This window comes from Delphinapterus leucas, chromosome 3, assembly GCF_059928025.1.
Source record: "Delphinapterus leucas isolate spDelLeu-1000000601 "Yukka" chromosome 3, BTC_Dleu_Yukka2, whole genome shotgun sequence".
Taxonomy (NCBI): Eukaryota; Metazoa; Chordata; class Mammalia; order Artiodactyla; family Monodontidae; genus Delphinapterus; species Delphinapterus leucas.
Genome location: NC_143131.1, coordinates 160,359,203 through 160,376,883, shown reverse-complemented (window position 1 = coordinate 160,376,883; position 17,681 = coordinate 160,359,203). Strand labels below are relative to the sequence as shown.

Sequence of the window (17,681 nt, the reverse complement as noted above, 5' to 3'; positions counted from 1 at the left end):
TCGATCCCTGGTTGGGGAACAAGATCCCACGTGCCTCAACTAAAGATCCCGCATGCCATAACTAAAGATCCCGCATGCCCAACTAAAGATCCCGCGTGCCCAACTAAAGATCCCACATGCCGTGCATGACCCTGCGCTAAGACCCAGCACAATCAAATAAATAAATAAATATTTTTTATAAAAAGTATTTGTTAGATGACGAGCTTTGTCATTAGGCAAATGGATGTGATGAATTATATGAACAGACTTTCTAATATTAAACAATCATCACATCCCTAGAATAAACCCTATTTTATCATGGTGAGAGTTTCTCTTTATGCATTATTGAATTAAATGCTTAAAGCCTCAGGAATTCTTACATCTATTTTTAGAAGTGAAACAGGTCTGTACTTTGTCTTAGATATGCTACCTTTGGCAGCTTTGTGTGTAGGAATCATGTTGGCTATAAAGATAAATTGGGTGGATTTCAGAACATATATATATATATTCTGAAACACTTTATGTGGTATTGTTTTATCTTTGCTTAATAATTCCTTGCAAATGAATAAGAATAGACTGGCAAAAATATATTATCCGACTCTCTATTTAGAGGTAATTTTAAGATAACTTTGAAAACAGAGAAGAATTTGAGTTCCCACCATGGTTATGAGGCTTATTGTGGTATTTTCTACATTTTTTGGAGTCAGCTTTGAAATATTCCCATTTCCCCAGGAAACCCTTGTTTCCCAGGATTTCCAGGTCCCTGACGGAGGTTCTCAAAATCTCACCTTCAGGTTTTCTACCTGGTTTCTACCTGCCTGTGACACTTAAGGAACGAAGAATAAGAAGAAACAGCTTTGGGTGGGGGCAATTTAGCACAGAGCCTGCCAGGAAGTAGTTAAAATAAACAAGGCCTTGTTCCATTGAGTAATCAACACTGGGAGAAGGAACCAGACAGTTTTTAGGTGAAAAAAGAGCCAAAGCTTTGCCAGTGCTGGTAAGCAATTAACCATGCACAATTCTCCAATTTTTCTTTTTAGGGCTCAGACCACTTGGTGGCTCTCCTCCCCTTCCTACCCCACAACGTGAAGTTTCCCATGTCCCCTCTCCAGAGGTAGAAAGTGGGGAGGGAGGTTGGATATAATCATGCCCATCCCTCACACTACACACCTAAAAATTCCTCAGACCCTGGAGGATGCTAAGGGGGTCTCAGGCCAGGAAAGGAGGGACTGGTAGGACCCAGCCTGAGGAGGGGAAGGGATGGCGAACATGTTGATGGCTGCTGCAGTGGGGATGGGCAAAGTCCCATGGGACGTTCCAAGGATGGAGGCTGGAACTGTGTCACTGGGCCTGGGCCACCCCAGCCTTCCCTGGCTGTGTACTGTGTCTGCATGCCCAGAGTGCACTGCCATGCCACAAACCTGCCTGCTTACATGCAGAAGAAGGTGTGCACACTCCTCCTCCATTGACCACCACTGGGTGTCAGAGTCGAGGGATGGGGAGAAGGCCCAGGTGGAGATCTCCCAACAGCTGCCTAGGGCAGCAACCTCCTCCAAAGCTTTCTCTTCAGCTGGGATAAGCATCCCGCTGTGGGTTGCATTATACGCACTCTTTCTTTTAGTTTATGCTTCCTCTCTTTTCTTCTAGACTGAATATGCCAGAGATTTGCTTTTTCCAAGGCTCTCCTCTTGATTGATCCTATTGTTTCTTTCTATTTTCTAATGTATTGATTTCTGCTTTTTTCTGAACTATTTCCTTATTTTTACTTTCTTTAGGTTTTTGGTTTTGGGTGGTTGTTAACATCTGTTCTAACTTACCGAGCTGAATACAGGGTTAACTTGTTTTCATTCGCTCTGTGTGATCTTGGAAAGCACCTGCCTATGAATACAGCCTTGGTCACATCCCACAGGTTTTGATCTGTAGTACTCTTGTTTTCATTAGTTTTCCCAATGGTCTGCAACTGAGGGTCTAATATTATTCTTCCTAGGAGATTTTTTTTTTCAAAGAGACTGGATTTATTCTTTTTATATATCCCTTCTCTCCACCTAGTTTTAGAGCACCGAGTCAGAGAATAGCCCAAACTATTTTTGCTGTATAAAATTCACTAAGGGCTTCCCTGGTGGCACAGTGGTTGAGAGTCTGCCTGCTGATGCAGGGGACACGGGTTCGTGCCCCGGTCCGGGAAGATCCCACATGCCGTGGAGCGGCTGGGCCCGTGAGTCATGGCCGCTGAGCCTGTGCGTCCAGAGCCTGTGCTCTGCAACGGGAGAGGCCACAACAGTGAGAGGCCCGTGTACCGCAAAAAAAAAATTAATTAATTAAAAAATAAAATAAAATAAATAAATAAAACTCACTAAAATTTTCTTTATGACCTGAAGTACTTCTGTAATTTTTAAGTGTTCTATGATTCCTCAAAAAGAAGGCACATTTTTCCATAGGGCAAGGGGAAAAAATGATATAACTACTAATTTAACTTTATCCACTATATTACTTGAAACTCCTATGCCTTTTTTTAACTTAATAAAATATTTTATTTACTCCAATATATCCAAAACATTATTTCATTAATATCAAATTATTAAGAAAGTATCTTACATCTTTCCTTTTTTTTTTTTTTTTGTACTAAGTCTTTGAAACCAGGCATATGTTTTATACTTACAGAACATCTCAGTTTGGACTAAGTACATTTCAAGTGCTCAGTAGCCACATGTGTCTAGTGCCTGCTGGACTGGACAGTGAGCTCTAGACAGAAGAGATCAATGCAGGGATACTGTCTCTTAAAAATCATGAACATTTGTTATTGGCTATAAATGACTGAATAACTTATTAAAGAAGGCTTGAACTGAGAAGGCTTTTTTTTTTAAGCAACAAGGATACTGGAGGTAGGGGAAACTCCTATGCCTCTTAAAATATGATCTGTTAAAGGTCTTGAAAAGGGTATGAAAGACTCCTGCAGTAAGGTTTTTGCAAATTTCTCCCTTGATCTGACAGTCCACTTTGGTACACTTTATGTTCTCCATGGGGCATGAAGGACCATGACTGCTATCCTCACTGTGGTCACTTCCATCACTTTAGAGTGACACACTTCCCAGGGTAGGAAGAGTGGGCTCAAGGTCCACTGTTCCTGGAATTTGACCAGCCATAAAGTCCTTCATTGTCATTTCTGTACTGCAGGCCTTGTACATTGTGTGCAGTTCGATTTTATTTTGTGAGAATGAGATTCTCTCTCTTTGAGTAGAGGAGTTGACCCTTTGCATAATTCACAACTTTCTTTTTTTTTTTTTTTTTTGCAGTACGCGTGCCTCTCACTGTTGTGGCCTCTCCCGTTGCAGAGCACAGGCTCCAGATGCGCAGGCTCAGCGGCCATGGCTCACGGGCCCAGCCGCTCCACGGCATGTGGGATCTTCCCGGACCGGGGCACGAACCCGTGTCCCCTGCATCGGCAGGCAGGACCCTTCGCATAATTTACTATGCCTTATGTGCCTCATCTTATTATGACTTGACTTTCTTCATACTGCGTGGGGTCAGACCACGGACTCCAGAATTTGGCTGCCAGGGTGAGAAGCTGGACTCCTAAGGAGCCATATACCACTGGCTACTCATGCCACTGAGCTGCCTTAAACCTCAGTGTCCTTATCTGTGAAGTGGGATCCTCATAGCTCCTCTTCCCCATCTGTCCTTGGACGAAGTGAGATAATTTCATGTAAAGTGTTCCCGAGCTGCCTGGCATAGGCACTTGCTCAGAACACACTGGCCAGCACCATGGGGCTCCTTCCTTCCTCACCAGTTCTCCTTTTAGGCACCCCCTTATTTTTCCATCTCAGGTCTTTGTGCCTGGGGGCTTTCTAATCCTGGTGCATAGACCCGTGCATGCTGCTAGGAAAGACGGTTCCAAGTTTCACAACAAAGGGAAGTAAGAAGGGCAAGACTGCTCAGTTAGAACAGCAGCTACGTGGCATGAGAAGAGGAGGACACAGGTTGTTTCTGATGCTTTGACATCCAGGGCCTTGCTGACCTGGGAGGACCTGCTCCTCCCAGGGTCAGCCAATTCCTAGAGACAGTAAACAACTCATTCTGGATCATATGCTCTTCAAATGCAAACCAACCAATTCAGAGTCCACACCCCCAGCCACCTCCTTCATTGGGCTCTCACACTCCAGCCCACTATCCCCTGTGCAAATCAATAGGGCCAGGTACCAAACAACTAGGGGCAGCCCCAATGCTCCTGAGCCTGCTGAAAATTATTCACACTGGCCAATCCTAAGCCTGCTTACCCCGCCTTACCTTGTCCTTCCTGAGGAAACCACAATAAAGGTGCTTGCCCACAGTTTCCTTCTCCTTCCTTAGGCCTCCTGACCAACCATGGTGTTTCTGGTGCGGCCCTGCATGGCCAGAAACTGTGGGTAAAAAAACCATGGCAGGCGGGCTTCCCTGGTGGCACAGTGGTTGAGAGTCTGCCTGCTGATGCAGGGGACACGGGTTCGTGCCCCGGTCCGGGAAGATCCCACATGCCGTGGAGCGGCTGGGCCCGTGAGCCATGGCCGCTGAGCCTGCGCGTCCAGAGCCTGTGCTCCGCAACCGGAGAGGCCACAACAGTGAGAGGCCCGCGTACCGCAAAAAACCAAACAAACAAAAAAAACCATGGCAGTCACCTCCTGATCTGTTGGTCTCACCAAACTTGAATAATAACGAAACCTAAATTTTAGCCTCCAGGCAAGATAGCAGGGCAGGGTGGGGGGTGGGGGGCGTGAGGCCGGTGTGACTTTAGGGCAGCTGCACCTTTTTCAGCAAGATCTCAACACTTTGGATGTTACCAAGTTGATGCCACTTTCACATGATGTTATCAGCAGACAGTGCACAATTAATATAGGTACAATTGGTCATGTAGCTCATGGGAAATCTGGGATTGTAAGAGCTATTTCTGGAGTTCACATTGTCAGGTTCAAAGATGAACTAGAAAGAAATATTACAGTCAAGCTTGGCTATGCTAATGCTAAGATATATAAACTTGACGACCCAAGTTGTCCTTGGCCAGAATGTTCTAGATCCTGTGGAAGTAGTACACCTGATGAGTTTCCTACAGACATTCCAGGGACCAAAGGGAACTTCAAATTAGTCAGACGTGTTTCCTTTGTTGACTGTCCTGGCCACAATATTTTGATGGCTACTAGGGTGAACGGTGCCGCAGTGATGGATGCAGCTCTTCTGTTGATAGCTGGTAACGAGTCTTGTCCTCAGCCTCAGACTGCTGAACACCTGGCTGCTACTGAAATCATGAAACTGAAGCATATTTTGATTCTACAGAATAAAACTGATTCGGTAAAAGAAAGCCAGGCTAAAGAACAGTATGAACAGATCCTTGCATTTGTACAAGGTACAGTAGCAGAAGGAGCTCCTATTATTCCAATTTCTACTCAGCTAAAATACAATATTGAAGTTGTCTGCGAGTACCTAGTAAAGAAAATTCCAGTACCCCTAAGAGACTTTACTTCAGGACCCCGACTTATTGTTGTTAGATCCTTTGACGTCAACAAACCTGGCTGTGAGGTTGATGACCTTAAGGGGGGTGTAGCTGGTGGTAGTATTCTAAAAGGAGTATTAAAGTTGGGCCAGGAGATAGAAGTCAGACCTGGTATTGTTTCCAAAGATAGTGAAGGAAAACTCATGTGTCAACCCATCTTTTCCAAAATTGTATCGCTTTTCGCATAGTATAATGATCTTCAGTATGCTGCTCCAGGAGGTCTTATTGGAGTTGGAAGAAAAATTGACCGCACTTTGTGCCGGGCTGACAGAATGGCGCAGTTGGAGCTTTACCTGAAATCCTCACAGAATTGGAAATTCCCTATTTCCTGCTTAGACGGCTTCTAGGTGTACGCACTGAAGGAGACCAGAAAGCAGCAAAAGTGCAAAAGCTGTCTAAGAATGAAGTGCTTATGGTGAACATAGGATCCCTGCCGACAGGAGGAAGAGTTAGTGCAGTCAAGGCTGATTTGGACAAAATCGTTTTGACTAACCCTGTGTGCACAGAAGTAGGAGAAAAAATTGCCCTTAGCCAAAGAGTTGAGAAACACTGGCGTTCAATTGGTTGGGGTCAAATAAGAAGAGGAGTGACAATCAAGCCAACAGTAGGTGATGACTGAAGAATTAAAAAATAGATTTGGATGGAGCTGGAATTTCTCTTAACAACCTAGGGGTATATTTTCAAAGCAATAGTGAGGAATTAATTGCATAGCTCATTACCTTAGGAGTAGCTGTAAGGTTATTCTCATTTTTTGGTGATGAAAATTTAACCTCTAGTACTAACATAGGGTCTACAATAAGTGTAAAAATTGGCATAATGTTGGATTGAATCTACATTTTACCAGAAATTAATCATTCCCAAATAACATCTAATTTATACATCGGCACAGGTTTGAAAGGAAACTGCTACAACCAGCCTTTGCTGTAGCGCATATACCACTGAACCTGTTTGAAATAAAATTTTTCTTCTTAAAATAAAAAAAACCTAAATTTTGAAAGGAGTGAGGCTGAAAGCAGAGTAGCCGTGGCTCACAAGCTCCTTGTTTCTTGTATGAACCACAGGGCAGCCAGGTAGAGGTAGGGTGGTTTTGGGCAACACAAAGGCTTTTATAGGAGGCCTGCACCTCACTGGAGGGCCCCATTCATCCCACAGAGGCGGGGGCTCCGGTGTGTCTGGAAGGCACCAGCCTGCAGTGCCCACTCACCTTCCCGTAGCTCAGCAGGATTATCCGCACCAGGACGACATTGATGTGGGCCCCCAAGGACTCATCGTGATAAATTTCATTGACCTGAAAGACAATCAGGGACGTGTCAGCAGAAACCACAGGCCCAAGGACGAGCTCTGGCTTTGCAAATGGCCAGAACGCTGGGACCCAGCCCCACTCCTTCCTCTTTGCCACACTTTATACCCAGGCATCACCACCAACTCTGAATCCATCCCTTCCTTTCCCTCTAACCCCTGCCAGGATATTGCCACTCCCTCCTCAGCAGCCCCTCCCACCAACTCAGGGATTCTCCACCTGGAGCCTACACTGGGATGGGGACGCTGACCACTGTAAATGCAACATGGCCTTTCCTTCAGGGAGAACGCAGGCCACAAACCCCAGTGGCGGGGGCAATGCCGGGACTGTCACTGGCAGAAATCACTCCTCAGTTGCTGCTGGTGGTTGTGAAATGTCGTCTACACTCATCACAACTTGGAAAGGGGGGTCATTCTAGACACACCAACAGATCTAATTTTTAATGTCTTAATTAAGAACAGATATTGCTATATCACAAAATTGTGTTCTGTTTTGATAACTGCGACTCATACTATTGGCTTCATTTGTATTTCTTCACTCTTTTATTATCATGTATTTAATATTTTACATTTACAAACATTATTGGTGCAGGTGCCCAGGGGCCTCACCAGATGTCAAAGCGGTCCACTGCACAAGAAAGGTGAGGAACCCTTCCTTCCCCACAGCACAGCCAGCATGAATTTCTGGAAACACTAGTCAGGTTAACCCTGGGCTCAGGGCCGACAAAGCCTTCCTTCCCACCCTCACGCGCTCTCGGGATCTTACCTGAAACGGCCGCCTCATTGCCACCCACTTCATTCGTTCACTTCCTGACAAAACCCTACTCTTCTGGAGGCCCAGCCTCGTGGCTGCTTCCTCCTGGAAGGGCCCCCAGGTCTGATCTGCTTCCCAGCCAGCACCAGGGTCCATTGCTTCCTGAGCTCTCTGTGTCCCCAAAGGGACTGTGAGTTGCATGGCCACCTGTATTTTCCCTGCATGTCTCCAGCACCCAGGACGCAGCAGCACACAGCAGATACTCAGGACACACTCGTCAAAAGAACGGATCCACTCATACCATCACTCAGTGGAGAGGCACGAACTGGCCATGCAACCCCTCCCTGTATGCAGACCGAGCCCAGAGGCTGCTGACCTACCCTTTGTGAGGGCAGACCCCACCAAGCGTGCCTCCCAGAGCCCACTCTGTCATCTCAGGCCAGTGCCATACTCCCCCTGAATCCCAGCTTTTAGAATCTCTATCTGAGCAATGGTAATTGCTACCTATAAACAGTAGGAAAACCCTTTGGGAAATCTGAGCGTTAGCAAGGAAAATCAATTCGTGATGGATGGGACAGGCAGGCACATGGGGCATGCTAGACAAGGAGCCTGGTGGCTCCTGTCACCGTTGCTGTGTGTTGAGACGGCACCAATGGGAAGGCAGAGCTAATGTGCACGGTGGGGTCCAGGGAGGCCACCAGCCAGCCCTAAGTGCGGTCCCTGCCGGAAGCCTCCTGCCCACAAATCTACCTTCCAATTATAATTTGTTTCTCTGCCCTGACCTGGCTTTCCTGCAGGGAAGGGACGACTGATAGCCCTACGGGATGGTCACTGTGACTCGGTGCATGAGTCTGGAGAGGGTGGACACTGGCACTGAGAGCCACCTACCAGACAAGATGACACCAGCAGCTGACAAGGTGGAGCCCTGGGAGGCTCTGCCAACTCACCCCTGCCGGACCTTCCCTTCTGTACAAGAATGACAGTCCCCATGTCACAAAGCTTTGTGAGGACTAGACTTCCGCACATGCATGATGGAATGATGTTGGTGAAAACAGGAAAACTGTATTAGTCACTGCTGCTAAGTCATATCGCCCCGCAGCCTCCCATGAGGTCACGGTAACCGGGTGTACACCCCCTAAACACGGAGGTCCTTGCCCACTTTTGAGGGTCAAACTAGACTTTTTGGTCCACAGTGAAACAACAGCCCTAAAAACTACTTTTTCTTAAGAGAGAGGATTTTTTTGTCTCCACAGGATTGCTTTATCTTTCACAAGCAGAGCCTCGCCAATTCGGCTCATGGAGTTTGACTGATAGTCGTGGTGTAGAAAGGAAGAAGGCAGTGACACAGGGAGGTCCTGCTGCATCTGGGCTTGAGTTGGCGGACGGCGGGCAGGAGAGGAGAGAGGGGAGAGAGACAGGAGTGAATGGCCAGCTTCACTTTACTCCCTTCAACTCTGACTCCCAGGTCATGCTTCGAGTGGGGGGCCGGGGTGGGGCAGAGAGGGTAAAAACAGCCCCGATGTTTGGGAAGAAGATGAAAACAGAGAGAGCTTGAACCTGCTCTCTGGAACCTGGGAGGGGACAGGCTCTTGTCAAGGAGGGGTGGCTTCAGAGAGCTGAAATGGAGTCCGGCTCCCAGCTATGCCTAGGGCATCCAGGGACAGTGGCAGGACAGATTGTTATTTGGAAGGAATTCAGGGCTGAGTTCAAAGAATTACCTCATTTTATGCTCCCAACAGCCCTTTGAGGCCAGAAGGAGGGGTGTCAGCCCCTCCTGAGAGATGAGGAAGCTGAGGCTGGTCCCCAAGGGAGGAAGGAGATGCAGGGCTTCTTCTCAGTTCCTGGCCCAGACCCTGCCCATCGGGGCCCAGGATCCTCCTGTTCTGGTCCCACCACTGGGGCCGATGGCAGCCACTCTCATCTCGGGTAAGGGGTTTTGTGTCCTTCTTGGATGCTGGACAGGTCTGACCCTGACTCCTGATTCGAGAGACAGGAGGGCGCCAGAACCCTAGGATCCCCACCACCAGGCGCTGGACTCTGCGAGGCAGAGGCCCACCTCCTGCTGGGGATGAGGGCCAGGCAGTCAGAGCCAGGGGGTGTCAGGCTGCTGAGCGAGGGCCCAGCTGGGGAAGCACTGTCTTCTGAGCTGTCCATCAGCCACCAGCTCCTGTCAATTGGGCTGGGCACCCTGACTCTGCCCTCAGAGACCAACTGGGCCTCCGGGACTACTGAGGAGCTAGAAGAGGCACGTCTGGAGCACACCCAGCAGATAGCCAGCAAGGAGGCCAGGCCTGCTCTAGAGATGCCCCAGCCCCGCCCTCCCTGGTAGCCTTCCACTGTGGTGCACCTTTCACTGTTTTCTCCTAGGAAGCCTCTGCCCTTCCACACAGGGACACAGCTGCACACAGTTTGCTCCTCTTAGGGAGGAAGGGCTTCCAGCTGGGTGTGCCCCAGCCTCGCCCTAAAGCACAGGCACCTCTTGGCAACTGCTGGACCTTCTGGGTGGTTCCCAACCTGGATTCCCACTCACAAGCCCTCCCGGTGGCCTCACCTGAGGCCCAGCCCCCTGCAGCCCCCTCCCAAGCAGGTGGGACCCCCACAGTGACCAGGTGGCCTGGGACGTCTTCTTGCTCATTACAGTGGTGTGGCAGAATCCCCCCACCTGCAAACGGGTTCCCCTCCGGTGTCTGGCTCCCAATCCCCACGTTGCGACTCATCAGGAACAGAAAGGGCAGAATGCAGGGCTTGTGGGCCATGGAGGAGGCTGGCTCTGCTGAGGAGTGGGCCCTGCCCTGCCCCGCCAGGGCCACGCCAACTTTTCAGGGGGCTGTGAAATTGCCATAGCCCCCTGAGGCCAGCTGCATCCCACTCTCCACAGGATGCTGCCGGTGAGGCCAGAAGCCAGCAGGGCCCGCTGTGGTGTAGAGACCCCCGGGAATAAGATGCCCAGTAAAACACTTGCCTCCATAATAGGGACACAGCTACAACGTTTCCGCCAAGCAGAGAGCTAACAGACATGGCACAAAGAGCCACAAAGACAGAAGGCAGCTTCCAAACATCTCCCTCCCAACTCCCCCCCGCCTGTCCCTTGACTCCCATTCCATCTCCTCCACAGGTAGACAAGGAAGCAGCACCTTCCCACCTCGTGTCTCCCCCACGGTCATTCTTCACGGTGGTCACCACTCAGAAAAGGTCTGACCTCCTGCTTCCTCTGCCTGAAACCCTCAATGGCTCCCCGGTGCCTTCAGGAACAGGCCTCAGCCCTCAGCCTGGCACTTGGGGCCCTCGCTAAGCTGGCCCTGGCTGGCTTCTCTGAGCTCCACTTCAGCTACTTTCCTCCAGGAACCCTCAGTCCTGACAGCTCTGCCTTCTCGGAAGCCAGCTGCCCTCTCCTGCTGCTTGTGCTATGGTTCATACCTGGAGTTCCCTCTCCAGTCTCTGAATTCTTTTTTTTTTTTTTTTTTTTTTTTGTGGCGCACGGGCTTAGTTGCTTCGTGGCACATGGAATCTTTCTGGACCAGTGATCAAACCCGTGCCCTCCGCATTGGCAGGCGGATGCTGTTTTTTTTTTTTTTTTACATCTTTATTGGAGTATAATTGCTTTACAATGGTGTGTTAGTTTCTGCTTTATAACAAAGTGAATCAGTTATACATATACATATATCTCTTCCCTCTTGCATCTCTCTCCCTCCCACCCTCCCTATCCCACCCCTCCAGGCGGTCACAAAGCACCAAGAGCTGATCTCCCTGTGCTATGCGGCTGCTTCCCATACAAGAGCATTTGAAAAAACAAAGAGCAATCGATGTATTTCAAAGGAGGAGGGCAGTTACCCTCCCCCTACCGCCACCACAGGGCCTTCCCACTGCAACTGGGATAAAATCAAAGCCCTGCTCCCTCTTCTCAGGTTGCCCTCGCCTTGCTCACCATGGTCCAGTCACTGACCTGTGAGCTCCTTACGCAGGGAACCCATCCCTACCTCAGGGCCTTTGCACTTGCAGTGCCCTCTGGTTTCTCATTCTCCTCCCCCACCACGACTGTCCCCTGTTCAAAGTGAGCCCTTAAAGTAGTTGCTCCCAGGCTGGACTATGCACTTGATGTGGAGGCACCCCTCCTCCTCAGTCACTGCTGTGTCCCTAGCAGTGTCAAGCACACAGTAGGTGCTCAGTAAAGAGTTCTGAATGGGTGAATAACGTTGGTAAACATGAAACAAGAGGAAATGGGCAAAATGTGTGACAGCAGCAGGGTGCATGATGCCCTGTAATTATCAAAGACCCAGCTAAGTGCCCAAGTGCCTCCCCACCCCCACCTGCCCTCCCGAGGCCTGTGTGCTCACCTCTGCTGAGACCGCAGGAGGAGGGGAAGCAGGGACAACGTCCTTGAGCCCTGTCTGAGAAATTGATCCTGGAATCTTTAAACCTTGGGGAAAAGGTTCAAAGCCGCAGCCCTTCTCTGTGCAGAGAGAGGCCAAGAGCTCTCTTGTTTGGGGAAATACATCGTAATGCGCCTTTTGCTTATGCAAAGATGCAGCCAAGTTTCTGTTCTGGAATAGACAATAAGGAAGGACACAAGGTCTGCATGATAATGTAAAAGTTTGCTTTCTTTGTGGCAGAGTTCTGCCCTGGGCAACCACTGAGCCCTGGCAGGTGCCCTGAGGCTGCTGGGCAGAGGTGACTTTCTCCCCTACCAGGGTGGAGGGACAGAGGGGCTGGTCCAGGTCGTGGGGCTCCTACTGAGGCAGGCAGGGGCAGAGAGGCTGTTTGGGTTCCCAACGCTTACGTCCAACTTTCAGGAAAGTTACCACCTCTTCCCTTGAGCCAAGCTTTGGCAACTAAGAAGGAGCCCGAGCACCCTGTGGGGAGAAGCCAGATCTGGAGGAGTCTGTTGTGGGGCCTCAGGAGGTAGGCACATAGCCCGTTTTGCTTTGTGGCTTCTCCAGGAACCCTTGGCATAACTGGGAAGAAGGCTGCTCTCTCTGAGCCCCCCAGGAGAAGGCTTGGACCGCCACGGTGGAGATGGAGGTGAAGAAAGTGCTGTAGAACCTGGGGCAGAAAGTCTGCGGGCTTCCAGTGAGTATTTTCATTCGTGTGCATCTCATGACACATAAACGGGACTGCAAAAGCCCAGTCTCATTGTGAGAATAAACATTCCCTTTGCAGATCTTCTTTACCACTCGTTTCTCAGCAAATGCTTCGTAGGCAAAGCAAGAACAAACACGACTCTGGCCTCTGCTCAAAATATCAAACTGTCATGAAATGCAAATGGGCAGGACAGGAATTACTAAGGTCGTACGTACTGTGCACAAAAATGGGAGGCAGGTGGAGCCCCTTCTTCAGCCCCCAGGACCCCCACTGTGACTCCTCTCACGAAGGTGAAACCGTTCAGTCCCCAGTCCTGCATGAGGCCACACTCTCCTGGGCCTGGGGACATCTCTGCAGGTCCCCAGGGTGGGGACGGGCTCCTCCACCCCCAGGCAAGTAGGTGCCTTGAATCTAGGTGGAGGCTCAACAAATGTTTACTGTGCAAATGAAGGAACAAAGATGCCTTAAACAGCTGCCCATGTTGGCACTGATTACTTCCAAGAAGCTGCCCATACCTCGTCACTTCATCAGGTTGCGTGGGTTCCAGGGTGGGCTCGGCCACCATCTTACCCTGTGACTTGGGCTTGGTACTTTGCCTGTTTGAGCCACAGCTTCCTTATCTGTGAAATGGAGGCAATACTAGTTCTAGCCCCTCAGGCTGTATGGAGGACCGACCTCAACACTATATTTAAAGCATCCAGCAAAATCCCAGGCACACAGCACAGACTCAGTAGAGCTGTCATCAAATGACAGAAGGTCAAATACCCTGAGTCCTTTCTCTGGGCCCACCCTGGGCTCTCCTCAGGGCCATCGGGAAAGGCCTACCTGGACTGCAGTGCACAGCCAGGCTGTTTTCCAGAGCCCATGCTGGGACTCACCAGGTATCCGTGTGTGACCCAGACCCGGGGTTCTCCCTGCCAGCTCCACCACAGGGTAACCAACAGCCACACCACCACTTGGGGCCCAACCTTCCCACTCATCACCCGAGAACTCATCAGAAAGGGATAATGCCGCAGAACAGGGAAGGACGGACCCTGCTGAGGCCGCAGGACACAGAATAACTCATCTGAGGCCAAAGGCTAGAGCCCACCGTCCCACCAAGGCCAGTTTGGAGGGCACAGACAGGAAGGAGAAGAGAGAAGGCAGGGATCTTGATTCTTGTTGGCAGCGGCCCTGGCCCTGGAGAGCACTGGGATGTCACCCATGAGCTCCTCAGCCCTCCCTGACCAGAGCCCTGAGGGCCTGGCTTGGAGTCTCCTCCAGAGGAAGCACTTCAGGGAGGCCCCTGGTGGTGACACCTCATGGCATCCTCCCTGGTCCCCCACCCCATCCCTGTCTCAGAGCCTGTGAGCACAACCCCACCCCTGTGATGTGAGCAACTGGGCACCAGCATGTCATTAGAAAAAACAATGATTTTTCGTCCCTCCTATAATTCATATTCTTCTGCTTCCCTATCACCATGTGACCCAAGGAAAGAAAGAGGGAAAATGCCACCATGGGGAGGGGGGCCATGGCACCTGGGAGGTCCCTGGGGAGGGGAACAGGGGAGAAGCAACTGCCCTGGTTTATGTAGGTTAGGGGAGGAGGCTGAGGAGAGGCAGGAAGTCAGACCCAGGGTTATGGCCCCCCACCCCTGCTGCTGCCCCTCACACACCTTTAGGGTCAAACACAGATCCTGAGAGCTACAGCTCCTGCTCCCCACTTGGACCCTAAGATGAGACCACATTGCAAGAGCAGAGTCCCCTCCCAAGGTGGCTCTAGCAGGAGGTGAGAAACGGGAGGGTCTCTTGGGAGTAAACTGGCCTGGAACACCCCCAGCCCCAGCCCCAGCCCCTGAGAGGTGTGTGTGGGCTCCAGAAGCTCTTGCCTATGCTGGTCAGGGTGGGAGAGGCTTCAGACTGGATGGGTCATCACGGCACCAGACCTGGACCAGGTGGGGCTCAGCATACCGGAGCAGTCCAGGTAAAGAGTCTGGGGCCAGACCTGACAGCAAAAATGGCGAGGACTCAGGCCAGTCTCTCCCCACTGCCACTAAGGCCCCAGGGTCCCCCACGTGATGAGAAAGGGAGGGATCCTGCCTACCAGGCACTGACACAGAAGAGACTAAGGAAACCCTGACCGTTCACACTGTCACCTGTGCCTTTGGCAAAGGCAAGGGGCTCACCGGGAAAGGTGAGCCTCCCAGAAAACTTCGCAAGCTTCAGAGCAGCCCTCCTTGCAGCATCACAGCTCACTGCCAGAGTTGTCTGCTGCGAATATACCCCTCCTCCAGAGTGAAATCCCTCGGCACTCACTATTCCTAACACCCAGAATGTAAGAAGTCACCTCGGAACACAGTGGGGAACACTCCTGTCCTGCGTGCACCACATGGCCCCTCGCACCACGAGATTCTGTTTGAGTAGCTGCACTGTCTTTGCCAGCCTCTGTCCCCGGGCAGGGCAGTGTGTTAACCACCTGGGCCCAGGCTGGGAACGGGCGCCCGGAAACATGGAAGAAGAGAACAAATAGGCAACTGAGAAGATGGATGAACATACCCTGCTACACAGGGAGCCCAGAACCAAAGGCAGAGGGGCTGAGTTCTTGGACACGCAAGTACCTGCCCCAGGTCACTTCAGGGTCGGAAGGGCCACGGGAGCCCACAAGGCCCATCTCATTGCTAGGCTCAGGTGGCAAGGGGCATGAGGACTGCCCCACCCCCGCAGCTGGCTGCCTCCCACTCACTCTGCGTGTACAGTGGACATCCCCCCAGAGCTTGCTGGGCTCACCTGGATGCTGCTCGAGGATCCTCCAGGCCGTTCCCTCTGCTGCACCATCACGGCCTCATATCCCTTCATTTGTTTGTTAGTCTGCTAACTGCCACCTCCCTCCACTGGACCTGTCTGTGCCCACTGAGAGCTGGGGGCTCTTCTGCATCCTTAGCTGTTGCATCCTCAATGCCTAGAACCCAGCTGGCTCCCAAAGCTTCAGGATCAATCCAAGCTCCCCCGTTCTGGCCAGCTCTACCCTCCGAGGCCTCCCTGCCCTGCACCCCCATGTCTGTCCCACTCCAGGCCTCCCATTCCCAGGACACGCTGAAGGTCTACACAGAATTGCACCCTCCCCACCATGTCCACTTCGGAAGTACCAACTTGTGGTCAATCAGCTCAAGGCTCACCTCGGCTCTGACCTCCCCAGCCAGGCCCTTGTCCTTCTGGCTGCGCTAAGGCAAGCCAGTGTGTCCCCAAGAGAGCCAAGCTTCTCGAGGACAAGAGCTGGGCTGGTTTGGCAGATGTCGTGGATGAAAGAACAACGGCTGCACCTCGTTGGTCAGCTCTGACCTTCCCAGACCTGTGCCAGGTGCCTCCTGACAGCACTACCTTTCACCTCCTGCACCCTGCAAGTGAGCATTACTACCCCCGTTTACCTACTGGGGAACAGAGGCTCAGAGAAACTGGGAGATTCACCCATGTGAGCATGCGTGGGAACCAGGGCAAAGGGCTCTGGGGAGCAATTTGGCAAACTTGCTGAAATTAAAACTGTACATTCCTACGACCTGGTGATTCAAACTTCCAGCATCTATGGTGGAGACAAACAGCCTTGAGCATCAAGGAAGAAGGGACAAGAACACTTATGCTACTGGTACTTCTTTTCCACGGACAGATAAAGCCTATTTTTTAAAAAAATATTTATTTATTTATTATTTTGGCTGCACTGGGTCTGAGTTGCGGCATGCAGGATCTTTTAGTTGCAGCATGTGGGCTTTTAGTTGTAGCATGCACGTGGAATCTAGTTCCCTGACCGGGAACTGAACCCGGGCCCCCTGCATTGGGAGCACAGAGTCTCACACACTGGACCACCAGGGAAGTCCCAGATAGAGCCTATTTTTTATGGGAGTCGGTGGGACCACAGTCACTCTATGAGAATTCATTTACTCATTGATTTGTTCATTCACAAGACATTTCCTCAACACCTACTCTGTGCCTGGCTCGTCGCCAGGTGCTGAACATGCAAAACCAGGTAAGTAGACCCTCTGAATCTGACATTAAATTTCTGGCATCTTTGTGTGAACCCCTAACCCCCCTGAGACATGCCAACAAAGGGCCCCCTGGGCAGTGGAGGAGAACTCAAGGGTCACTCAGCTACAACTCCTGCAGCACAGAGGGCAGCCAAGGAGGAACCTGGATGGGAGGGACAGCCAGATGGGAAGTGGTGCTCTCTACTCTTCTGGCTTGGCTGTCACCTTGCTGGAGCTTGCAGGAGACAAGCTCTGCAGCTGCCCAGAGCTGTCACCAAGGAGTGACACTACCCAGCCCTCCTCGTTCGGGGGGGGACTCTCACTCCTGCTTTGACAACTGCCAGCTCCCCAGGGAGGCCAAGGACAGGCTGCTCTGAGGCTTCCCTCATCAGCTGTCAGGGGGCCTCCCAGAGTGGGGAGGGAGGTGTGGGGGAGTCCAGGGGGCAGGAGAGTGCTGCACACTTCAGGGAAGAAGAGGCAGAGGTAAGGACAGGCCTCGGCTCCCCCCAGCAGAATGTTCTCCACTTGCATCATCATCCCTGGGAGGAGGGGGCATCTACTGTCCACCCCCGTCCCCACTGGAATGTGACTTCATGCAGGCAGGGCCTCAGGCCTGCTAACACGACATTCTCAGCACCTAGAACTGTTGTCTGGCACATAGCAGGTGTTCTAGAGACATGCACTAAGTGAATGAGTGGGTGGGTAGGTGAGCAAACCCTAGAGAGAACAGGAAGACACAACAGATGAAGAAGCCAAGGGGAAGAGCCAGGAGAGTCATAGATGGAAAAGACAGTCGGGGCCGTGGGCAGCAGGGAGAGGACTCGCACCCAGGCCACACAGATATGGGAATCTCATCTTCCACACCCTACCTGCGCCACCCAGCCTCTCTGAGCCTCAATGACCTTACCCAGGAAAGGGAACCTCACAGGGCCACCAGGGCAACGTAGAGCCATCATATAAGTGCCTCCTTGCCTGGGGCCAGCATGTGTGAAAACTCAGCCTCTTAGGCCATAGGGAGAGGCATTTCCAATAGTAAAAGGCATGAACGCCAAACT

General features: G+C 51.2%; 1 protein-coding gene and 1 pseudogene across 1 annotated transcript in view; one reads left to right on the top strand and one right to left on the bottom strand.

The window, feature by feature from the left end:
- The window catches only part of ADAMTS2 (ADAM metallopeptidase with thrombospondin type 1 motif 2), a 247,378-nt gene that overhangs the window by 65,084 nt on the left and 164,613 nt on the right, over positions 1-17,681 (bottom strand). The window contains exon 5 of the mRNA XM_022563351.2: positions 6,705-6,788. Within this exon, the coding sequence (XP_022419059.2) occupies positions 6,705-6,788 (84 nt within the window). The remainder of the gene's footprint in view (positions 1-6,704; positions 6,789-17,681) is intronic.
- On the top strand, positions 4,342-6,944 carry LOC111169261 (eukaryotic translation initiation factor 2 subunit 3 pseudogene; annotated as a pseudogene).